The sequence below is a fragment of the Medicago sativa genome, chromosome 5 (genome assembly GCF_051527215.1).
Source record: "Medicago sativa cultivar Bolivia chromosome 5, Bolivia_mono, whole genome shotgun sequence".
Classification (NCBI taxonomy): domain Eukaryota; kingdom Viridiplantae; phylum Streptophyta; class Magnoliopsida; order Fabales; family Fabaceae; genus Medicago; species Medicago sativa.
The window spans coordinates 71258484-71284265 of NC_140753.1; the positions used below are offsets into that span (position 1 = coordinate 71258484).

At 31.5% G+C, this 25782-nt stretch overlaps 2 protein-coding genes, 2 long non-coding RNA genes and 1 pseudogene across 4 annotated transcripts; 4 read left to right on the forward strand and 1 right to left on the reverse strand.

Moving 5' to 3' along the window:
* Positions 1 to 3473: 3473 nt before the first annotated feature.
* Positions 3474 to 4575, forward strand: LOC146924609 (transcription factor MYB104-like). The gene is made up of 3 exons (XM_085711875.1): positions 3474 to 3758; positions 4071 to 4261; positions 4464 to 4575. Exons 1-3 carry the CDS (start codon positions 3474 to 3476, stop codon positions 4573 to 4575), a joined length of 588 nt encoding a protein of 195 aa, XP_085568001.1.
* A 7700-nt stretch (positions 4576 to 12275) lies between these two features.
* LOC146924610 (uncharacterized) lies at positions 12276 to 13736 on the forward strand. The gene is made up of 4 exons (XR_015010984.1): positions 12276 to 12630; positions 13108 to 13203; positions 13292 to 13408; positions 13564 to 13736. It is a non-coding gene; the product is annotated as an uncharacterized LOC146924610 (long non-coding RNA).
* A 548-nt stretch (positions 13737 to 14284) lies between these two features.
* LOC146924611 (uncharacterized) lies at positions 14285 to 18386 on the forward strand. The gene is made up of 3 exons (XM_085711876.1): positions 14285 to 14414; positions 17768 to 17968; positions 18154 to 18386. The coding sequence occupies exons 1-3, from the start codon at positions 14285 to 14287 to the stop codon at positions 18384 to 18386; spliced, it is 564 nt and encodes a 187-aa protein (XP_085568002.1).
* A 581-nt stretch (positions 18387 to 18967) lies between these two features.
* On the forward strand, positions 18968 to 20231 carry LOC146924612 (putative F-box protein At3g16210; annotated as a pseudogene).
* Positions 20232 to 24955: 4724 nt separating this feature from the next.
* LOC146924613 (uncharacterized) lies at positions 24956 to 25577 on the reverse strand. The gene is made up of 3 exons (XR_015010985.1): positions 25477 to 25577; positions 25294 to 25365; positions 24956 to 25202 (listed from the first exon to the last, which is right to left on the reverse strand). It is a non-coding gene; the product is annotated as an uncharacterized LOC146924613 (long non-coding RNA).
* Between the last annotated feature and the right edge of the window lie 205 nt (positions 25578 to 25782).

Sequence of the window (25782 nt, forward strand, 5' to 3'; positions counted from 1 at the left end):
ATTAAAGTAGTTGGAAGGTAGTAGATATTATCAAAAGGGTCTTATAATTAGGGACGAAGGTAGTAGATAATTTTAATTGTCAATGAAGGTTGATTCAATTGCTAAATAGTTGACTCACACGTAAGGTTGAGGGTTCAAATGAGGATGTCGATTTGAGGACATTTTTGATGGATGATGTGTGAGTATATCTGTAAACACTCTTTAAGCTTGAGCTGTGCCTTGACCCTGGTGAGCTCCCGGAGTTAACCTAAACTTTTTGTAACCTATATTTTTTTCTAATAGATAGTTCATTTTTTAAATAATACATTGATAGAGAAAATTTTAAATAATTATTTGAAAGAAATCAAATTATTTATTTTAATCAATTTCATATATAACGAAACAATTTATTTTTTTACATGTGCCCATTCTATTCATTCTAAACACATATTCTTGATTAATATTTCAACGTACAAGATTTATTTTATTTCATACTTTATGTAAATGTTAATGGTTCGTTTAATAAATTGTTGGTTATGAGTAATAATTTTTATTTTTGATATATATGAAATTTTAATGAATATTATACTTTTTTTTTTAAAACCGACTAATCCAATGGTTCAATCTAATGTATATCATACATATAACATGGACAATAATATTATATATGTAACTCGGGCATAGCCAGTTAAATACGCTAGGAATTTAAAAAGTTAATTTATTGATCAGTAACCAACATTTTTCTCATGTATCTTAAAAAAAATTGTCTCATGTATGATTTTTATTATATATTATAATTATCAATTACAAATATTTATCACCTATTTTTTTAACTATCAATGACAAATACTTTTTCCATGATTTTTTTTTTCATTCTATTTATCAATGATAAATATTTATCCATCTTTTTATGTATAATTCACAAATAATTTTCCCGTACTTTTCTATATTTATCAATAAAAAATATTTGACTTGTATTAATTTATGTATTAGTGAAAAACATTTGCACCGTGTTTTTCATGTATCAATGATTAATGTTTGTCATGTACTCTTTTAAGTATTAATTTATTAATGACAAAATTTATTCCTATTTTCTATGTATCAATGATAGATATTTTTCTCATAGTTTTTTTTTTAATATTTACCAATAACAAAATTTATCTTTTATTTTTAGTGTATTGGTGACAAACATATGTCTCAAATTTTTTATATAAGAGGAAAATAAAATAGAGTAAACGTGAGTGAAAAAAAAAAGGAAGGAAAGAAAAAAAAAGTTAAAGAAAGAGAGAACATGAAAGAGATGGAAAAAACGGTATCCGGCCTAAAGACCGACTTATATGAGGGGTTCAATCCCACCATACCATTCATTTTTGGGGAGGTCCATCTATTGCATGGACTTAGCCCACCAAAATTGAACAAGAGAGAATTAAACATGATACCTTAAGGAGCACACTTCAAAGTCTTGAAGCAATATCACTAGACCAATCTAAATAGGTTAAAGAATTTGCAATCGAAAACGGATAAATGAGTACGCTAGTGTCCATCTTTCCATTAGTATTTATTTATTTTTTTACCAATCTTTCCACTAGAATTAATATAATTGTGATAGTGACTTTTTAATTTAAAATAATTTATATAACCGAGACAGAGAGAGAGAGAGTATGTGAAATAGATAAGAAAAATCGATAGTTAGAGGAATGAAATCTTATTCAAGAAGAGTGAAATAATTTGCAAAATTTTTTGTTGAAAAACTCAGTATCCAACCTAAAAACCGACTTATTCGAGGGGTTTAATTCCACCGTACCATCCACGTGTGGGGAGGCCCATCTATTGTATTGACTTATCCCACCAAAATTTACACCAGGGAGAATTGAACCTGATACCTTAAGAGAGCACACTCCAAAGTTTTAAAACAACATCACTAGACCAATCCAAATGGGTTAAAGAATTTGAAATAGAAAAGTTGATAAACAAACACACTAGTGTCCATCTTTGCACTAGCATTAATATAATTGTGATAGTGACTTTTTAATTAAAATAATTTATATAACTGAGATTTTAAATAAAAATTTAATTTCAAATTAAAATTATTAAAATTTGAAATTAAAAATAATAATAGAAATCAAAATTTTAAATTAAACATAAATTAATATTCAAACCTTAAATAAAAGTTTGCATATCTACATATAATTTATATCTATAACATCTATTCTAGAAATGGGATAAGTTATATGGCTTATATAAATGGGATGACTTATATAATAATAATTCACGTGCAACATGTATGTAGGATAAGTTACATAGCTTATATCTATCAAAAAGTGTTTTACGGCTTATATATATATAGACGCACACACACTAGCGAAAAGACGGGCACTCCGTGTCCGTATTTCCGCTCTTTTTACTGCGCTAACGTTTGAAAATTATGAACGGTGTTTTTTTATGAAATTTTAATTTAGATTAAAAGTAAAAATATAAACGTTTTTTGTTTTCAAAGTATAACAAATCAAACTAACTATGATTGTTTATTTCAATGAAACCAACGATGTAACAAAAGAAATATAATCTTAATGCTTATTTTTTTAATGACACCAACAACAATCTCTATTATAAAAAAAAGTTGTTGTTTAAGGGTATAATTGGGATAATGAAAAAAATAAGTATAGATACAATCATCTAGTTCGTTACACTTTTTAAATGATAAAAGAAAAAACTGGATATTTGTGTTTGTTACACTTCTATTTTAATATTTAAATATTTTAATTTATTCTTATTTATTTGTTGTTGGGTGACAACCTAGTTGAGATGCTATAGACCGTCCCGGATGTCTAACCTTTCTCTTGGCCTTATAAAAAAAAAATGTGTTTGTATTAAAAATTGAAGGTACTTTTGGAAAGAAAAGTCAAACTCAAAAGTGTTGAAAGAGATAGTTTTCTTTATATATATATATATATATATATATATATATATATATATATATATATATATATATATATATATATATATATTAGGGATACGGCTTATTTATCTGTTAAATGGGATATATATGGCAATATAACATGGGATAAGTTGTATTCGTATTAAAATTCTCTCTCATTCACCTAGTATTTGGGAAATTCGGTTAATCCAACTAGTATATTGCCTTACGTGAATCACAGACAGTTAATAATTAGTTTGATGACTATAAGATAAGTTTGTATTATAGTTCATAATTAAAACTCTCATTAATTCCCTAGTACTTAGGATAATCAGTTTACTCAATACTTATAAATTTGAATTTGTCACAATTCACATAGTTGCAAAATAGAACATCCCAGTAGTTTCAATATACTTCCTCCGGTCCTATTTATAAGAAAAAGTTGACTTTTTAGATTCATTGTGTAATTAGTGTATCTTGTCTAGAATATAAACCAAATACATCATTTGTACAATGAATCAAAAAAGTCAAATGTTTCTTATAAATAAGACCGGAGGGAGTACCTAGTATCATCATCATGTCTTCATTATCTGGCACTAATAAAGGGTTGAAAAAAGAAAAGTGGTCAAAAGAAGAGGATGAAATATTAAAAGCATATGTGGAAAAACATGGAACCAGAAATTGGGACGAGGTATCAAAGAACACGGGACTTGCACACTTTGGAAGAAGTTGCCGTTTTAGATGGTATAATAACCTACAACCTGGTGTAAAAAAGGGTCCATTTAGTAAAGAAGAAGAAAATAAAGTCTTTCAGTTACGTAAGAAGTTTGGTGGATTCAAATGGTCTAAAATCGCTCGCGAGGTTTTTTTTTTTTCAATTGATATATTTATCTTTTTTTCTTGAAAGAATTGGAAATTTTTATCTATCTTTTATCGAAGTATGATGTTATCTTTTAACCAAAAAGTTACACGTTGATTAAAAAAAAAAAACTATGATGATATATTAAAGGCAGGGAGTTTATCAATTACCATGCCTATAAGTTGTTTAGTAGAGATTGTTAGTTTTTAAGTTGCATGTGTATATGGTTGAGAGAGTTTCTGAAAAATCTAGCTTTACATATTTTGGTATTATGGTGATCATGTCATTAATTTGCATTCGTTATTTTTGTGACAGTTGCCTGGAAGAACCGATAATGACATCAAGAACTTTTGGAATGCGAGAAAGAGAAAACATGAAAAGCGTGGCTTGTCACCCTTCCCTAACAACATGGAACTGGATGATGAGTTGAATGGTGGTTCCAGTGGCCAACAAGTTGAGGATTCTCAAGAAAATAATTTTGATGTCTCAAATAAGCGGTTTTCAAAGTTGGTTGATGATTCAAATATGTTCTACAATAACGGGGAAGTACTTCTACAAGCAATCATACTACCTCGAGATTGATTGATAGGTGAGTAGATTATGCATTGCTATTCTCTTTTATATACATCTATTAGTGTTGCCAATATTAATAATAGTTTTCCGTAAAAAATGATACGTTAAATTTACAATAACTTTCGTCAATTTCAGGGGCGGCGCTGGAATTTCAAAACTTTGGGTTGACATCAACGAATTACTCAATGACGATGACAATAACTCTGATCATGACAAGCTTCTACAACTATATATGGAGAAGGCATAGATCCAGATCTTTTGTTCGGCACAACGATGCCATACGTTAGCGTTTGAAATGCAAGTTTACTTTCTTTTGTTATTTTGTTTTTCTGAGAATTGAGTTGTAGTATGAATGTTTCTTTCTATTTAATGTATTCTACTTTAAGCACTATGTCAGTATTCTTTTTCATTCACCTTATTGCTTATTAAATGTGAATTATTACTCTTTTTGGTCATACTATATATTGTGGCTGAGAAGGAAAAATCATGGCTACACTATTTTGTATAACTGTAGCAAATATTTTTGAGGAAGTATATTTTACTAGACATCATTCTTTATGTCCGTGTAAAACTTCATCAAAGCAGAGCAATTTGCAACCATTCAAATTCAACTATAGTAGAGTTATGCACATGCAGACTAAATTTGAGATTATGAAATCAATTTGCAACCATTCTTTCTGGCAGGCGCAGTGGCGTTGCCAGGATCCTGGATCAGGGGGTTCAAGCGACGAATTTAAATATGATTTATTGTTTCAACGTTGAATCTTAATACAAAATATAATTTTTGAAATCAAAACACATCATTTTTGGTGCAAAAAATCATAATTTTTATGGCAAAATATTATTTATATTATATAAATAAATAATATGTATTAAAAAACTAAATTGTAATCAAAATTACAAACATATTCTACAATTTTTCATTACGCAGTTTCATCTTATGAAATCGTTAAATAATCAACTTATTATCCATGTTATCGAACACATCTCTCAATATAAGTCATGAAATAATCGGTCATCTATCACCTCCATTTGATTGATTACGCACCATAGTCTTCACAATCTTCATAACATAAAAGACGATCATTGCTAACTTCAAAAGTTGTTATGTTAATGCATGACCTACATGATTGTCTATGATAACATTTACGGATAAATAAATCAAATAGAGAAAAAAGATGTGTGCCTAACTCTATGAAGAGATTTTTAAGTCAGATGCAAAGGAGGTGCAAAACAGAAAATTGAGGGGATTCAAGGTTGAAATACAATAGCATAGTAGGTGCAAAATTATAAATGTGAGGAGGTGCAGGTGCATCCCCTGAGATGAACGTGGCTCCGCCACTGGGCAGGCGTTATATATACATATTTGTTATTATAGAGCTTTTGTCATATTACGATTTAGGCATGTGTTAGATTTATTTTTATTCTATTTTAAAAAAGTCAAACTAGTCTACCGAAATTGACTTTGGAAAGAATCAAATTTGAGACCTTGAGACAGAATACTTCAAAGTCCCAAGTCAGTGGGCTGTGGGCGCCAGTGTCAGAGCTTTGTATGGGCCAAGGTGGGACACGGCCCAACCACCCACCCAAAGCAAAATAATTATTTTCCTATAAGGAAATTACTAAAACACCCCTTGTTATTAAAGAAAAAATACAAAATTGTCCACCCTCTCCACTACTCAGGCACGGCCCTTCCTTCCCGGGTCTTCTAACGCATGCAATTTTCAACTTCAACATCCCTCTTCAGCTCTTTTATTGTCATTGCCCATTCCGCTTTCAATCTACCCAATTAGTGTTGTCATAGTCGAGGTGAAAGCTCTCACTCCCTGTCTCAATTTTTTCACTTCGAATTTGAAAGTTAATTTCTGTTTTCTTGTTGATTTTTGAATTGATAGGTGGTTTTTTGTTGTATGTCTATGTCTTTATTGATTTGCATTTTCGCCGTGTCACTGTTGCTTCGAACATTCTTCATTAGCATTTCTAATTTGATTAATCAATTCCCGCTTGCGTTAATTGCTAAGTGCAAACTAATTTCATATCCTTTGGCAACGAAACAAAATGAGAATATAATTAAGGATATGACACAAGATAAATGTTTCAGCTAGCTCTTGATGTTTTCCCCTTTCTTTTTTGTTTCCACTTATTTGAACAAGATGAGTTGTTATAAGAAAGTAAAAGCAAGTGGCCAAATAATTTGGTATTTATAAAGTTTAAAAAACGACATTTCATACATATATGTCAATTACTTATATTAAGGATAAAGTATGTTTTTGAATTGTTAGAACTATATGAGTTAACTATATTACATTTCTTGTTGAAGACAACTAAAATAAAACTATAAAAGATTCACAAAAAAAAAATTATATTGTACTTTATTGTTTATTTTAATGGCCCACCCGCCAAGCTTTTTTTGGGAGCGAGCACTAGATTGTTGCATGTCAAAATTAAATAGTTTTTCTTAAGCATGCAAATCAAGATCTGCTTCCTTCCCAAACTTTTCAATTTATAAACATTTAAGCTTCTCGTCTTAAATGAAAATAAGCATGAAGTTAATGCAAACTTGGCTATTATTTTCAAAAGAATATAACTTGATCTCTTGATTTTTAAACAAAATTAACATATGGATATACTCGTGGTCGATATATACTACAAACTCAAGAAGGACTAAGTCGTCCCAACGTGAAACCCACGTATTAGTCGATCATTAGAACTACGCTTACAAAGAATGAATAGGGGATGATTGTCCATGACCGAGATCATCGGCCATATATTTTGACCATGATACTCACCCCTTCTAAACTTCCAACCCTCTATACATGCACGATTGAAGAACTGAAAGATTCATTCACTTTGTAGTTGATAAATACTGATTTCAAGACCTTGATTGCGGTGCATCATCTACTACCTCCGTTCCTTTTTAATTGTCACTTTTTGACATTTTACACAAACCAAGACAACCAATAATTGTTTCTACTTTTAATGCAATAAGTTATACTTTTACTATAATGACCTTATTAATTTAACATCTCATTTCATATATTTCTCTCTCCGCAATAAATAACAAAGGATAATATTGGTAAAACAACATTTAATGATGCATTGAACTTTGAAAGTGACAATTAAATAGGAACAAAATATTTCTCCAAAAGAGACACTTAAAAAGGAACGGAGGGAGTACAAGGTAATCCCATATATCAAAGCAAGAACATTTTTTTTAAAAATGTCGGTGAATAAAACATTCATCCTTAAATCTAATTTTGAGTTGAAAATACCACTTTTTAGACTTTCGAGAAGTTGATTGCACAAGTTTTGATGTCAAATTACTATATTTTTGCTTTCTTAACTAGTGTCCGGGGCACCAATTAGAATTTCTCATAAATCTAATACAGTTGAAACTTAAGTTATATAAGATTCATATTAAAACTCAGGGCCGTCCCCGACAATTCAGAGGCCGCGTTATAATCTTGATATTTTTTTCATTTAAAAATAATTTAAAAAAAACTAATATCACTTATAGTTACAGACAACTGAGTTGTAGTTAAATATATAAGTAATGGTTTATGTAACACCCACAACGTGGCTTTCGATATCCCGCCAGTTGGATACGAAAGGTTCCCGCCAGTTGGAACGGGCACTATCCGTAAGGATGACCCCACGTTAATAAGAGGAACCGAATCACATCGGAATGAGAGGGATCCGGAGGCCGTGTAGGTATGGGACTACATGGTTGAAGGAAGGCTTATTAGAATTGTTTGGTACTACCTATATCAACAAGATGCATCTTCTTTTCGGGAGCTCATTCCATAGGAACTCCACAGTTAAGCGTGCTTGGCTTGGAGTAGTACTAGGATGGGTGACCTACCGGGAAGTTTCCCGGTAAGCATGTGAGTGAGGACAAAGCATGCTGAAAAGACTCGTGTTGGTTTGTGGGGTTAGTCGGCAATCCTAAAAGCAGTCTGGGATGTTACAAAATGGTATCAGAGCAGACCTCTCCCAGTACGGTGTGGTTCGGGGACGAACCAGGCGGAAGCTGGTGGGCATGTAACACCCACAACGTGGCTTTCGATATCCCGCCAGTTGGATACGAAAGGTTCCCGCCAGTTGGAACGGGCACTATCCGTAAGGATGACCCCACGTTAATAAGAGGAACCGAATCACATCGGAATGAGAGGGATCCGGAGGCCGTGTAGGTATGGGACTACATGGTTGAAGGAAGGCTTATTAGAATTGTTTGGTACTACCTATATCAACAAGATGCATCTTCTTTTCGGGAGCTCAATCCATAGGAACTCCACAGTTAAGCGTGCTTGGCTTGGAGTAGTACTAGGATGGGTGACCTACCGGGAAGTTTCCCGGTAAGCATGTGAGTGAGGACAAAGCATGCTGAAAAGACTCGTGTTGGTTTGTGGGGTTAGTCGGCAATCCTAAAAGCAGTCTGGGATGTTACAGTTTAAATAGGAATTTTACCCAAAAAAAAATAGGCATTTACCTATGGATAATGCAAATTGATAGCAAAATTGCTGTCTTTCAGACTTTTACCTACAGATTAAGGACATTTAATGACGGATTTTGGCCGTAGGTACAATTTTTTTTTCTTCGATTTTTTCAGATTTTGAGGCCATTTTAATAGTGACGGAAAAATGTAATTTTCAAAACTAAAAAGTAGAAACTCACATTTTCAAATTTTCAAACATGGCATCCTGCTTCACTTCCTCAACCTTCCAACCCATCCCTTATTGTTTCTTGTTGAGTGGGAGAAACAACTAGTGTTGTTTTGTTGAGTGTGAGATGGTAACTGCTTCACTTCCTCAACCTCAACCCTCCAACACAGAGTGTGAGTAACGAGCTTGCTGACTCATGTTGTTTGAGATGATGTTAGTAAAATCTTGGGTCTGAACCTCTTACACCATTAACTGAAGAATGAAGGACAAATCAATTTTGTTATAAACTTGCAAGATTCTCTAGAACTAGAAGAGATAAGAGTAGTTTAAACCAAAAGAATTATAATAAAAATTCTATGTTTTTGGGGAGAAAGATTGGAGGAAACTGGATAAATTAGATGACAGATAATCGATTTTTTTTAAAAGAAAATTGAAAAATAAAATTATAGGTAGAAAATTAATGATCGTTATTTGTGTGAAATCATGAATACATTAGAAAAATCCATATAGTTTTTTTTATTGACTCTGTTGTATACAAAATTCAACACTAAAAAACTCTCTCATTGGATATCAAAATTAGGCTTAAATATAATTTATATCCTTTATCTTGTATTAAAAATTCATTTTGGTCTTTTCTTAAAAAAAATGTTTTAGTTTTTTTAAATCATTTTAATCCTTGGTCTTTTTAAAAATGTGATATTTAGTCTTTATTTTCATTCGTATGGTGTGTTGAAAGGACTAAAACGTTACCCTTTTTAAAAAGATAAATAACTAAAATACTTTAGAAAAAAGATAAAGAATTAAGACATTTAAAAAAAAAATACAAAGGACCAAAATGAATTTCTAGTAAAAGATAAAAGATGAAAATATATTTAACCTTAACCAGAAAAGATTGGAATTTTTTTTGTTTGGTTTGCTTTTCATGTTCATCAATTTTATCTGAACCACTTACACTCTTAGATGGAGTATGAAGGGGTAAATTAACTTTTTTTTTAAACTTGCAAGACCGTCTTGATGGAGTATGATAAAGTAGATTTCATAAAAAAAAAATGATAAAGTGCACTTTTTTTTGTGGTGGTTCGGGTTTGAACCACAAAAAAAAAGTGCACTTTATCATTTTTATTATGTATTGTCTATACCAGCTGAGTTAAGTTCACAAGGACTGATAAAGTGCACTTTATCCATTCGACTTAAATTCCAAGAAAACGAGGTTTACTTTTAATTTAAATTTTTCTTTTGGTCAAGTAGCCTAGTGGCTAGAGCTCCTACATTTTAATGTGGAGAAGAGGGGGTGTCCGGGGTTCGAACCCCGACCCCTGCATATAATATGCAATATCCCTACCAACTGAGTTAAGCTCACGGGATACTTTTAATTTATGTTTTATTTTGTTTGTTTTGTATAAAAAAAACTTTAACTTAACCTCTTTTTACGGGTTATTTTAATCTTTACTTACTATTATATTGAACTAAAACTCTCGCCACCTTCCTTAAAACTCTATTTCTAACCTCTTTATCTTAACTTTCACAATATTTTTTAATTATATTTTGATTAAAATCATAGGTAAATATATTTCACACTTTCATATCGTAACAAAATATACTTATCTTTTTTTTTTTTCTCAAAAAACACAATACTAATCTTTTGTTTCTTTCAAAAAAAAAAATACTAATCTTTTGTAACAAAAAAAACTATACCTATCTTTTTAAATGACATCAATTATATAACAAATATAATTTAAATTCATATATTTTTTTTTGAAGAAATTCTTATCTTTTTAAATGAGAACAATTAGTGTGGATATAGATTATATTGAACTAAAATTCTCACTTCCTTACTTTGTGGTATTTCGGCAATTCAGTTATAACTATTAATATCTTTCTACTTTAAAAATCTATTATAAATATGAATCATTAGTTAGTTCAACATTAGTTTAACATCTTTTAAAACTATATTGCTTTACGTAAATCAGTTAGTTTAGTAACAAAAATTGTAACAAACAACATCACTATAAATAAATCCTCACACTTACCTTTTATTTTCGTCTCACTTCACTTTCTGTTTTTTTCCCAATCCTCTTTTCACTCACTCTCAAGTCTCAACACACTTCTAAAGTCTTCCACATGGAGTACCCAAACTGTTCGAGAGTCAAACTTATGGTTAGTTATGGTGGAAAAATTGAACCTAGGCTTACCGATCTTCATCATCATCGTCACTATTTCTACATCGGCGGCGACAATAAAATCATCACCGTTGATCGTAGTATCAAATTTACTAATCTCACACTACTACAAAATTGGGAAAATATAGCGCCTCATAAATAGCGCTTTTAACACTAAAGCGTTATAAATTAAAACACGGAGGTCTTAGCTAGCGCTTTTTTGAAAAACCGCTATCTATCATTTTAAGTATATATAGCGCTTTGTATTGAAAGCGTCAGTATAGGTTAAATAAAAATAATAGTTATTTAAATAAAAAACATGATTAATCGTATATGGCACTTTTTATGAAAAGCGCTATATATAAATCAACCTTAAATAGCGCTTATAGGTTAAAAAAAGCGTTATTGTATGCTTGAGAAAGATAGCGCTTGTAGGTTAAAAAAAGCGTCATTTTATTAACTGATTTAATGTACATTAACTAACAGGTCCCCTGTTCGATCCCTTGCATAGCATATTTCAAATATTTTTTGAATTTTTATGAAAAATGGATTGCAGTAACAAAGCACACCTTTTTTTAAAAAAAAAATTGGTACAAACCTTTTTTAATTCTTTTATCATATATATAACAAACCTTTGTTATATATATTATATATAACAAGCTAAATCTAAACTTTTCAAAAAAAAAAAAAAACAAATCTAAACTTTTTCCCAATAAACAAATCCAAACTAAAAACACAAATCAAATGTCCTGGTCCCACTAAATCCTACTTTTCCATAAATCCTACTTTGCAGGTTGCGTTTTTTGTTTTTTTATTTATATTTGAAAAAAAAAACGCTTTATACACTAACAACAAAGCTTAACTTCTTTTTGTTATATACTCAAAAGTAACAAAGAATCCCAATTTTAATGGAAATCCCTATTTTAATGCATCCTAAAGATAAAATAAAAACTATAACATAATTTTCATGAAGTTTGCGTTTTTTTTTTATATTTATATTTGAAAAAAAATGCTTTTTTTTTGTTACACAAAAAAAAAAACGCTTTATACACTAACAACAAGTGTAACTTCTTTTTGTTATATACTCAAAAGTAACAAAGAATCCCAATTTTAATGGAAATCCCTATTTTAATGCATCCTAAAGATAAAATATAAACTATAACATAATTTTCATTAAACGTATTTTTTAAAGCAATTAATAACATAACCCAAAACTACTTTACTCAAAACTTTCATTAGATCGTGTGCAGGCAATTCAGTCCAGAACCACCACCTCTATCGATTCATTCATCACCAACCACCTATATCTATCAATTCATTCATCACCATCACTCGCTTCCTTCGATCTATTCCAAAACCATAACCGTCTCTTTCGATTCATTCCAGAACAACCACCTCTATCTCACTCTTAATTGCGGTGCATCATATCGTTGCTGCCGTCGACTGGTTACAACTTTTTCAATACTCAATTCTTCATCTCAGGTACCATCTTCATTCTTTCCTTACCTCAATTTAACTCAAATATTCTTTAATTTTTTTCATATTTTCATCTGGATATTTTAGGTTTTCAAGGTTCAAACTAAATTTAAGACTGCACTGTTAGTGATTAGGATGAATTTGACAATCGAAAATTCAAATTTTTTTTTTGATGAATAATTACTTAAATTTGACAATTGTTTACTAAAGATTTTGGGTTTAATTAAACTCTACACAACCAGTAAGATGAATAATTTTTCTTTTGGTTCAATTTTTTTTTATATATATAAACAATAACACTTTTTGTGTGTGACTAGAATTATTTTCTAATAAACTAATTGAATGATGTGATAATATGATATACACTATGCATATGCCTTTTGTATAACCTACTAATCAATTCCATAATCATCCATCGTAACTTCTACATGGCATACCAAATAAACTAACTTATACAATTACTTATTATTTTATTTTTTGTAGTGTCCTCGCCAAGAAAATGGTATAGATTGCGGGTACTTTGTGATGAGGTTTATGAAAGATATTCTCATTTCAAAACTAAATGAGATTCCAAAGTTGGTATGTTTTTTTATATTAAAGTATAATATCTATGTATAATTAAGTTTATTAAGTAACATGGTTATTTTTAATGTTATAATATATACAGTACATTGATGGTTTCAAGTGTGTGACATACTCAAAAGATAAACTAATAGAAATCTAAGAAGAATGGTGTCGGTTCATGATCAGCCTAAAAGTTATATGATTTTTTTTTTATAATAAGGTGAGTTTAATGTTTCTAAATATATTTGCTAGAAGTGGTAGTTGTTTTAATTTATAATCTTGCTTTAATTTGTACTTATGATCAGTAGTACTTTGAATTTATCTCTAATATAATATAGCGTTATTGCTTAATGGTGTTTTCTGGTATATATTCAGGTGGAGGAGAGTGAACGAAATTTGGAAATGAATGATGATTTGCGTGCTTGTTTTGGATAAAAATGTTGAGAAGACCAAGAAGATAGATGAAGACTGCATGATACCATAGAAGATTTTGATCTTTATGTCAACTAATTAGTTGTAACTCTTAGAGATATTCATGTTACCATATTAGAGGCTATACATTATTGACTTTTATGCTATATATACATACATTTTTTATGATATGGTTATGTTTTATTTGATAAATAATAGTCTCAATTATAATGTGCCTAAATTATATACATTTCCCTTTAAATTTAAGACTTTTTATATATATATATATATATATATATATATATATTACTTTAAATTAATAAAAAAACACTATTTTGAAAGGATTTTTTTTTTGACAAAAATAAAATAAAATAAATGCTTTTCCTAGCGCTTTTTTTCCTTTATAAAGTGTTATCTAAACCTATTGTTACATAGCGCTTTTAAAATAAAAACGCTGTTTTTAAACTTGTCTTAGATGGCGTTTATTTTTGAAAGCGCTATCTAAGGAGAACCTTTGCTAGCACTTTTTGACATAAAGCGCTATATAAACCCTGCTATAGCTAGCGCTTTATACAGAAAAAAAAGCGCTATATTACCTTTACCAGCGCCATTTACAATAGCGCTTCAAAAGCGCTACCTAAAGCCAAAAAAAAGCGCTATATAAGCCCATTTTTGTAGTAGTGTCATGATAAAGCTTTCTACATTGACGGTTTCCGATGTTTGCTTCAAATATCAACTCCTTGGTGAAGATCTCAATTCTTTGATCCCGGTCGATATCGAAGAAGATCTCGATCATATGATGTTCGAGTATGATCGTATGTGTCACAATTCAGCAAAGCCTGCAAGGTTAAGGGTCTTCCTCTTCCCATGTCCATGTTGACAACAACAAGGCATCTTCTAATTCTTTGGCTTCTACTATCAAGCTCAAACAATTGTCTGTCAACTCGCTCAATTCCATTCATGTTCCTCCATTAGAAGATTCATCTCCTCCTACTACACCTCCGCCATCGACGAGGAGTGAGATTGAATTCCCGAAGACTTCTCCTGATTTTGCGACTAAGGATACGGTTACAAAAACTAAGATGAAGCAATTTCATGGACTACATATCGTGAATGATGAATTTGAAGATATTCTAAAACTGTTTTTGAAGCATAATTTTTCTAAGAAGAAGGAATTTCATGGACTACACGTCGTAAACGATGAATTTGAAGATATTATAAAACAATTTTGGAATTGTAATTTTTTGATGCCCAGTGTAGTTCACTAATGCTTTTGAGCATAGTCAATTGTATGGATTCAAATTTATTAATATATTGGTTTTTTATCAAGGATTTGTCTCCTATATTTCTTCCACTTATCTCTTCTATATGTTCGTTAATTTTTTTTTATTTGTCTGATTTTTTTTTTTTGGTTAAGCAGTACGTAGCCATTAGCAATTTGAATATTTACCCTCATTGATTTATAAAGTTTATAAATATGAGCAAGCTCATTTTTCATATTCTGATTTGCTCCAAATGGTAACCTATCCCACTTCCAAAAGAAAAATTGGTGAAAAAGGAAACAAAATTTTGATTGATTAGTAAATTGCATATATTAATTGGGGACAAAGTTTGCAATTATCTGACTCAGTTCATAATATATAGTAGTTAACACTTATTCTTTGATTTCCAATTTATTTTTTCTGCAATATACTTTTGAGGGTAAGAATAAAACAAATTAGAGAAAAAGGGAGACCAAGGAAAATTTTAAGATAAATAATCAAGAGAGACACATAAGTATATTGTCTATCCATACATAAATGCATATCTAAATTTTATGGCATGGTACGAGAGGTAGACTATAACTTGATTATCATTGTAGTATGTTTAAGGCCATATAATCAGGGTCGGTCCTGTGCAAGTGCAACAAGGCCCTTGGCATAGGGTCTCAAACTTAGAGAGGCCTCTATTTGAAAAAGAAAAAAAGCCTTGTACCTACAGCTAAAATAATCACTAAATGTCCTATATCCGTAGGTAAAAGTGTGATAGACAACAATTTTGCTGTCAATTATGCATTATCCATAGGTAAATGGCTATTTGCCTGTAGGTAAAAGCCATGTTTAAACTATTACTCATATATTTAACTACAACTTAGTTGTTTGTCATTATAAGTGGTGTTAGATTTTTTTTTCAATTATTTTTAAATGAAAAAATTGTCAAGATTATAACGAGGCCACCAAATTGTCGGGGACGGCCCTGCATATAATGTAAGAGGTTAATTTTTATGCAGTACAATAACAGAGTTCTTAAAATATTCTTACATATATTTATTGGTAACATTTGATAATCCATTAGGAGCCCAAAGGAAAAACTTTGGAATTGATTTCTCCAGATGCATCGTGGATCACAACTACACTCGGCAGTACCATGTGAATGATGGTAAACACTTAACTTTTTCTAATACTTAAAATTCTCTACTTAACAGAAGCTTAAGTTATATAAGTTCATATTATGACTCAGGGCCATCCCAACAATTTAGAGTCCCTGTTATAATCTTGATATTTTTTTTATTTAAAAATAATTGAAAAAAAAAAACTAACACCACTTATAATTACAGACAACTGAGTTGTACTTAAATATATAAGTAATGGTTTAAATAATAATTTTACCCACTGAAAATAGGTATTTACCTATGGATAATGCAAATTGACAGCAAAATTGTTGTCTTTAAGACTTTTACCTGCGGAAAAGGACATTTAACGACAGATTTTGGTCGTAGGTACAAGTCTCTGAGACCTTGAGAGCATAATACTTCAAAGACACTACCAAAAAACAGAATACTTCAAAGTCCCAAGTCAATTCAAGTGGGCTGCGGGCGCCGGTGGCAGAGCTTTGTATGGGCCAAGGTGGGCCACGGCCCTTCCTTCCCGGCTTTTCTAACGCACGCAATTTTCAACTTCAACATCCCTCTTCAACTCTTTTATTGTAGCTGCTAATTCTGCTTTAAATCTACCCAATCAGTGTTGTCATAGTTGAGGTGAAAAATTGGTCAATAAAATTGGTCAATCAGTGAGAGATAATCGATTATTTTTTAAAAATATTGGTCAATAAAATTAATGACCTTTATTTGTGTGCAATCATAAATACATTAGAAAAATCCATATAGTTTTTTTTTATTTACTCTGTAGTATAGAAAATTGAACAACAAAAAAAACACTCATTGGATATCAAAATAACTCTTAAAAATAATTTCTATCCTTTATATTGTATTAAAAATTCGTATTGGTCTTTTATCTTTTTTGAAAATCGTTTTAGTTTTTTTCCTTCAAAAAAAAAAAGAAAATCGTTTTAGTTTTTTTTAAAACGTTTTAATGTTTGGTCTTTTTAAAAATGTGATATTTAGTTTTTATTTTCATTCGTTTTGGTGTGTTAAAAAGACTAAAACATCACCCTTTTAAAAAAGATAAATAACTAAAATGATTTAGAAAAAAGATAAAAATTAAAACAATTTAGAAAAAAAAGATAAATGACCAAAATCAAAAGGACGAAAAATATATTTAAACTTCAATATTAAAAATCGAGAATAAAATTGATTTAATTTAGTTTCCTTTGGTTTGGTTGAGAGTTTTACCTAACCTGAAAAGATTGGAATATTTTTTGTATGGTTTGATTTTTCATGTTCATCAATTTTATCTAAACCACTTACACTCTTAGATGGAGTATGAAGGGGTAAATCAAATTTTTTTTCAAACTTGCAAGAGTCTCCAGAACTAGACAAGAGAAGATAAGTTTGAGCCAAAAGAGTAAAAATAAAATAAAAAATAGCGTTTATAATGTACATGTGTTTTAGCAATAAAAAAAGCACTTTCATATGGTAAAACGATAAAGTGGATTTCGTAAAAAAATGATAAAGTGCACTTCATCCATTCGACTTAAATTCCGAAAAAACATGGTTTAATTTTAATTTAAGTTTTATTTCGTTTGTATTGTATAAAGAATCTATATCTTAACCTCTATTTACTGGTTTCCGAGGTTGTTTGAATTAGCTGTATTATTACTGTGGCTAACTTGTTGTCGCAGGAGGGGGAGGGGTGGTGTTGGAGGCGGAGGTTGTGGATGTGGGAGGAGAATGTCTTAGAGGAGTGTAGGGCCTTACTACTTGATATTTCTCTGTTTCCTAATATTTCAGATTCTTGGGTTTGGCTTCCTGACCCTATAGGAGGCTATTCAGTTCGAGGTGCTTATGAGGTATTAACAGCGAATGACAACTACAACATGGATAGTGCTTTGGATTTGGTTTGGCATCATCAGGTTCCTTTGAAGGTGTCGATCTTTGCTTGGCGTCTCATTAGGGATCGGCTACCGACGAGAGCAAATTTGGCAGCAAGAGGTATCTTACACTTAAACAATGCTCATTGTGTGACATGGTTTGGTATGATTGAAACAACAGATCATTTATTTCTTTCTTGCCCGTGTTTCGCGGTTTTGTGGGAGCAAGTGAGGCGATGGATAGGCTGTATGGGGTTGACTCCAACATTATTTCTAGTCACTTCGTGCAGTTCACTTGCATGTCAGGTTTTGGCAAACCTAGGCAGTCATTTCTTCAGTTAATTTGGCTTTTGACTGCTTGGGTGGTTTGGAATGAGCGTAACAATCGTTTGTTTAAAAATGTTGTATCTGAGGCTCCTAGATTGCTTGATAAAATTAAGTTGTTATCGTTAGCGTGGCTGAAAGCTAAAAAAGCCACTTTTGTTTTTGGAACTCAGATGTGGTGGTCAAGTCCTATGGCTTGTCTGGGCATTGGCTAACCACTGGAGGCTTGTTTCATTCTGACATTGGTTCTTTGTATTTTGGTAGTGGTCTTTTAGGCACACCTTGTGCTGAAAGATTGCTATTGTTTTCGTAATATAATTTCATTTTGGTTTGTTCAAATTTTTTTTTTAATCTTTACTTAGTATTATATTGAACTAAAACTCTCACCACCTTGCTTAAAACTCTACATCTAACCTCTTTAATTATCTTAACTTTCACAATATTTTTTTATTATATTTTGATTAAAATTATAGGAAAATATATTTTACACTTTCATAAGATAACAAACTTTACTTATCTTTTTTTCTCAAAACAAACTATACTAATCTTTTGTAACAAAAAAAATAATAATAGAAATCAATATTTTAAATTAAAAATAATTTCTTTAAAACATAACTAAAAAGTAAAAATATTAGGCAACCGTCCAACCGCATACTTGACCGAAAGTTTTGTTTTAGGATTTGTATAAAAGCCAATCCCCATCGCCGCAAAGAAGTTTATACTCACTTTACAACAACGCTTAAGTGTGTTTGTTTGATTTCAGCAGCTTCTCTCAATTCATCCTTGGAGTTTAGAGATGGAGAAATCATTGGCCGTAACAACTGAAAAGGTTAACGATCACATATATGATGATGTTGCCTTAGTCATTCTATCAAAACTTCCTCTCAAATCTTTGTTTCGATTTTGTTGTGTGAATAAATCGTGGTCTCTCTTATTTGAAAACCCTTATTTCATGAATTTGTTACGAAAGAATTTCTTATCTAAGGATCATTCTTATTATGAGGGTACATCTCTCCTCCTGAATCATATGGATTACAAATATAAACCTGTGTTGTATTCTCTTCTTGGCGAGAGATTCGAGAATAAGGTTAAATTAAATTGGCCAAATCCATATGATGAACAATTTGATTTTATTGTACAATGTTCTGCTAGTGTTAATGGTATTCTTTGTATTCAAGATGTGGGGAGAAGGGGCATTCATTGTATTGAAGAATTAGGGTGAGTTGTGTTGTGGAATCCTTCTACCGGAGAATTCAAAGTCACACCTACTAGTCCTTTTGCATTTGAATCTCCTTATTGAGATCCATATATTACTATTCATGGATTTGGTTACAACCAAATTGGAGATGACTATAAGGTGATTCGACAAGTAATTTTTGAACCTAGAACCGAAGAAGATTGTCATCCTAGAACTTATGAAGATAGAATAAAGATGTGAAAAGATAGACACCGTCGCCCCTTGTGGGAGATATATTGTCTAAAAAGTAACTCTTGGAGAAAACTTGATATAGACATGCCTTCACAATACTATGGTTTGGGTGTTCAAGTGTACACAGATGGAGTGTGTCACTGGCGGCGTGAGAGTGAAACGTGTGATAATGTTTATTTGGTGTCATTTGACTTGAGCAACGAGACATTTGTTAGAACATCCATACCCTCAAACATGGAGGTGTATGTTGAAACATCAATACCCTCAAACATGGATAATAAAGTTTCCGGAATCACAAGACCAAAAAAAAGAAAAAAAGATTCCGGAATCATATTTAGACATTTATTTGTGTTAAATGCATGGATCGATTGCATGGGTTTCAAATTATGCAAAGATGACTACTTTTCATATATCAGTTTTGGGTGAAGTTGGGGTTAAAGAGTCATGGATCAAACTCTTCATTGTGGGTCCGTTGCCCGACGTTGAGCGTCCTATTGGAGTTGGTAAGAAGGGCGATATCTTTTTCATGAAAAAGGATAAGGATCTAGTTTTGTTTAATTTAAGCACAAAAAGAATAGAAGACCTTGGTATTAAAGGTGAAAGACATTGCCGTATAATAGTTTATAAATAATAATTTTTTTATATTGTTTTCACACTAGAGATACTACTACATGATTATGATGATTATAATGATTTTAAATGAATTATTTATAATTATGTTATAGATACAAGTTCTATTTTATTTTATTTTTACTTTTTTTGAGCATATTGGTATGGCAGTACACCACTATTGACATTAGTGAAGAGGAAACCAAATGAAAAGACAAATAACAGAAAATAGTTGATTTATTTATGGTTCAATGGTTGTTAGTGTTATATTTGAGTTAATCATATATATGTACACACTCACAAAATAATTTAATTATAGGTTGTAGACATAGGCCTTTCACTCATACAAATTGGTGTCACTGGTTATAATCAGTGGTCAAATACAGCGACTTTGCATGTAAGCTTCCACTATTAAACATCATCAAGAGTGCTGGAGTGGGTCGCTATGCTTTTATCATATAAAAATTTGATGTTGAAAAAAAGTCAAACACATGATCAAATGCTTTTGCAACAAACTATGAAGATTTAAAAGAAATAGACTTTGAAAACAGAAAAGAAATAGACTTGACCATGTAGCATATCAATATGTATAAATAAAAAGGTGACAACATCAAATATCTAATATTCATTAAACTGGACAGATAGTTACATTCACAAGAAAAGCCTCCCTCCACAAAAGCTTCCTTGCAGAGTTTTCATGTGTAAGCAAGAAACTGCATAATTACCGGTAAAGCCACCCAAAAAACTGAAACTACTGGCTCGTTCCCCATAGATGCTAAGATTTACAAGTTATATAGCAACTTTTGCTCTACAAAATGTACCCAAAATGCATAACTAGTCAAAAAGTATATAACCTATGTATATCTCGAAGCAGTCGCACCTAATTCCTCGGTCAGGCATCAACCCGCCATTCTCTTTGTTCTTTTTCTTCATCTTCTTCAACTAGTTTAATTTGCCAGCTCTTGCTGAATAAAAGTCTTTATAGACGTAGGAAAAGATTCTCGTCAAATTGCTTACCTGAACAATGGTCAGCAACATTATTAGTCGTCACGTATATAAAATTAAGCAAAACTACAATTTCCTTCTATATATCTTAAATCCATAAAAGTCACATTCATTTGTAATCTGACAGTTGCAACTCAAAAAGATATCATTATTAAACTTAAACCAAGGACAAAAAAGGTAATAATACAGAATGGCACATACCGAGTAGCTTCAAAATGTCGGAAAATGTAGCCTGCAAAAGCGTGAAAAAATGTTATAAATTTGAATGAACAACAGAAATCCTTCACTAGAGGCATAATTTATGAAGATTAAAATCAAAACATTTAGAGGTAGGATCAACACAACAGCAATGCAAATCTAGTTCTATAAATTCCACCGGTTATTGATGAAGGAATCAAACAACTTTCAAAGATAATGAAACTTCTTACAGTATAAATTGAAGTCGAGTTCTTTTAAAATAACACATGTTGCTTTGCGTAACTGATCATCACTGGGGTTTGACTTCTCTGTGTTTTTGTTCTTTCTTTCAGTAACCTTTTCTTCTGGACAAATACAGAAAGAAAATTGATAAACTAAACAAAAAGAAGTTAAGCTAATGGAAAAGTAAAAATATTTTAACGCTAAACATAATATCTGTAGACGAAATAATATCATAATATTTGTAGGTGAAATAATCAAAACCAGGATAGAGTGCAGTGTCTACCTGTTGAGGTCTTCTGCCTTCCTTGTTCTTCATTATTCTTCTTCCTTTGAAAGACCATTGGACTTCCCTCACTATCATCATGACCAGACTCAGAGTGTGTAGACAATAGTTTCTTAGAAGTTCTCTTTCGTGTCAAGCGAGGATTTGTTTTAACTGTTGTTTTCTTTGCTTTACTTTTTGCAGCGGATTCATTCTTTCTGGAAGATGTTTTACTTCTTTCACTCATTCTGTTCTCATCTTCAGATTCATCCTCAGACTCATTTTCTGTGTAAGTTGATCTTTTTCTCTCCTCTGCTACGGAAGAATCTTCATTTTTCTTCCGAGTCTGAAAAATATAACAAAATGATTATAAAGCCAAATTTATTTGTTTATCATATATCTAGATACATTTTAAATTTCAGCAATTAAAACAATGAAATCTCACCCTAGCAGAACGTCTTAACATCGCTGTCTGTTCCAGATGTAGATGAACCTTGTTTTGTTATACGCTTGCGCTTTTTTCCTCTAATAGACTGATGAAAAGAGAAGCATAAATAATATCAATAGTTGCAGCAGAAACACTCTTGAGTAAAAACAGAAAAAAGTAATGCACTAGGGTAAAGTTTGAAAAGAAAAGGGAAGTATAATAGACCTTTTCATCTTCAGATTTTTCAGAAACATCGTTTTCATTTTCTACTTTCTCAGACTCACTTTGTGTGCCCATTGTTGTAATCAGCCGCAACTAATCATTTCGTGCACAACCCAGAACAACAATTAAAATGAGACCCAGTGAGTATTTATTAAAAAAAATAATCGATTATCTCTCACTGATTGACCAATTTTATTGACCAATTTTTCACCTCGACTATGACAACATTGATTGGGTAGATTGAAAGCGGAATTAGCAGTGACAATAAAAGAGCTGAAGAGGGATGTTGAAGTTGAAAATTGTGTGCGTTAGAAAAGCCGGGAAGGAAGGGCCGTGGCCCACCTTGGCCCATACAAAGCTCTGCCACTGGCGCCCGCAGCCCACTTGAATTGACTTGGGACTTTGAAGTATTCTTTTTTTTTTTTGGTAGTGTCTTTGAAGTATTCTGCTCTCAAGGTCTCAGAGATTTGTACCTACGGCCAAAATCCGTCGTTAAATGTCCTTTTCCGTAGGTAAAAGTCTTTGCTATTTTCCTATTTATGATTATTGAACGACAAGTATGAATTTATTAATGTGATCAGTGAATAATTTTCTTCTTCTCCAGTGGATTTATTTTAAAAGAAGACATTTTATCGTTATTTTGTTATATAATGTCGAGTTTTGTAACATCCTTACTATTAAATATATTCTTATTAATTAATAATTATCGTTAGGAAATAGGGTGTTACAGTGAGCAGCCTTCTTGGGGAAAATACATCATCAACCCTTGAGCTAAATTTAAATCTGGTTTTTTTTATACCTCAAGAAAAATCTTTTTACCCACGGTAAAAAGTTTATGGAGTAAAAAAAAAGCAGATTTAAACTTATCCCAAGGGTTGATCACTTCCCCAAGTCGGGTACTCACTATTTTACCCCGAAGAAGTTTGATCACTTTTGCCCCCAAAGAGAATATTGAAAAAGAAAAAAAATAAGAGAAATAGAGGGATAGAGTGAGGAGGGGAGAAAGTGATATGGTGTGGGGAATTAGGGAAGTATGGAAGGGTTATTATAGGTGGGAATGGTAGTATAGATTGTAAACACCATTAATGTGGTCAAAAAAATGTGTAAAATTTGGTAGAAAACGTGTGGATTGAATGTTGAAAAACTGACCACAGACCAAAACACGTTTGTTCTTCAGTTCTGACCACCGGCCAACTAGCGTGAGTTAATTCGCGCGAAGGCTTAGTGGTACGTGACTTAAGTCATGCTGAGCTAACACTAGTGCATGTTAAGTCACGCAGCGTGACTTAACATAAATACAGAATACACTAGCGCATGTTAAGTCACGTAAGGACATTTTAGACTTTTACTTTGGGAATGAGCAAAACAGTTTGGGTAAAGAGCAAAATTCTTAAAGCATTACAAGATTGTGTACCCAAAAAACAAAAGGTATCACAAGATTGTCAAAATTGCTGTTAAAAGTAAATTTTAAATTTTCTAACTCATAAATTAAGCATGGTAAAAAATTGATTTATTTTCTCTCTCTCAACCCTTTGAAAGGATTTTCTATCTTCATATCGTACTTTCGCAACTCCACTGAATTCTATAACAAGAGTATCCACAAAAGAAAAAAAAACAAGGGAAAGGACATCACATCAAAGATAATAAATCAAAATGATGACACATAAGTGACCCAATCGATATTTGATACAAATACCCCTATTGAATTTTAAAGCTTACTAGATTTCCGACCCGTGCGCCCCACGGGTCTTATGAGCCGAGATACATCCGCAAACAACTAAAATGGAGAAATTAAAATAAATAAATTAACATTACATTATATAATATTGTACTGGTCACTAAAATATAACTAATAGTCGGTGTTGTCAAATAATCACGTTATAAGATTGTTTAGAATACTTCAGTGATCAGCATCTTCAAACCTTCTTTTGAAGTAACTCTCGATACCGCAACATACAATTGTTCATGAGAGAATACGGGTGTTGGAAGATATACGCCAACATTTTTTAAAATCATATGGTGCATCCTAATTTTCAAAGGTCGATTGTGCATATGCATTTCTGTGGAAATTTATGGCATAAAATTTAATTAATCAGCTTCATTGTTAATATATACAACACGTGTATCTGCATCTGTAAAAATATGTTGCTGATTTAAATTGAAGGACATAGCCTATGTCGACAAACATCAATTTGATTGTGTCTTCTGCATAAAGTGCCTTAAAGTTGGCCTAATTTTTAAAAATAATAAAAAGGTCAAATAGATTCACAAACAAATCATAAGTCATAATAACTAAAAGAATAAATTACTTGAAATGAAATAAACGGGAATTTTGTCTTCACAATCAAACATAATAGAATTGATAGTGAATAATCATAATAAAAGATACAAAATCATCGCAAAAAAAAAAAAAACAGAGATTATCCCAGACATAATTGGTTACATAAACAATGAGCCAACATCCTTATGTAACATTCACTTGTCAGCGGGCTCAAGCTTCACGCAAGCTATTTTTTTTTGGCTTTGTCGATGGTGTTGCACACTATTAAATCACCAGCACCATTACCACTGTTAGATAATCTTTTGCCGCCTGGTTTGTTGGTAGGAGTTGCGACCATGTCAGCATTGCTACTCGAATCAACGCACTCCACTGATTCCTATTGCACAAAAAATAAAAAGTCGACTTAATAGAGCAGCAGCTATATGACTGGATGAACCACAAAAATACTCATCTATACTCTAACTCACCAAAGTTGGGGGAACGTTTGCTTTGCCATAAGGCCCACCAAGAGCATCAACAACAACATCCTTAATAGACACCTGTCCATGCAGCAAAGATAGCAATGTTAATTTTTAAGTAAACATTATAGATTAATATTTCCAGACAAAAAACACCATAAATGTAAGAAACTACTTGAAGGCCTTTCAAACCTTAATGTAAGAAACCTTGATATAGAGCAATACTTTGTATTTGTAAAAAAGGCAACTGAATGAAAGAACTAATTTATATAGCTGGCTGAAAGTATTGAATATCTCAATAGAAACAAACTACCAACCAGAGTATTGAAACACGCATAAGAATGAAATAACAACCAAGCTGAGCATTGGATGTATATACTATAAGCAAATAATTGAGGTGAAGTATTCAGTGCACCTGCATGGGAAAACAAAGAAATGGGCTATGTGGGGAGGTGTGTAGTTTTCATGTGGTTTATCAATAGACAAAATTAATTGCAC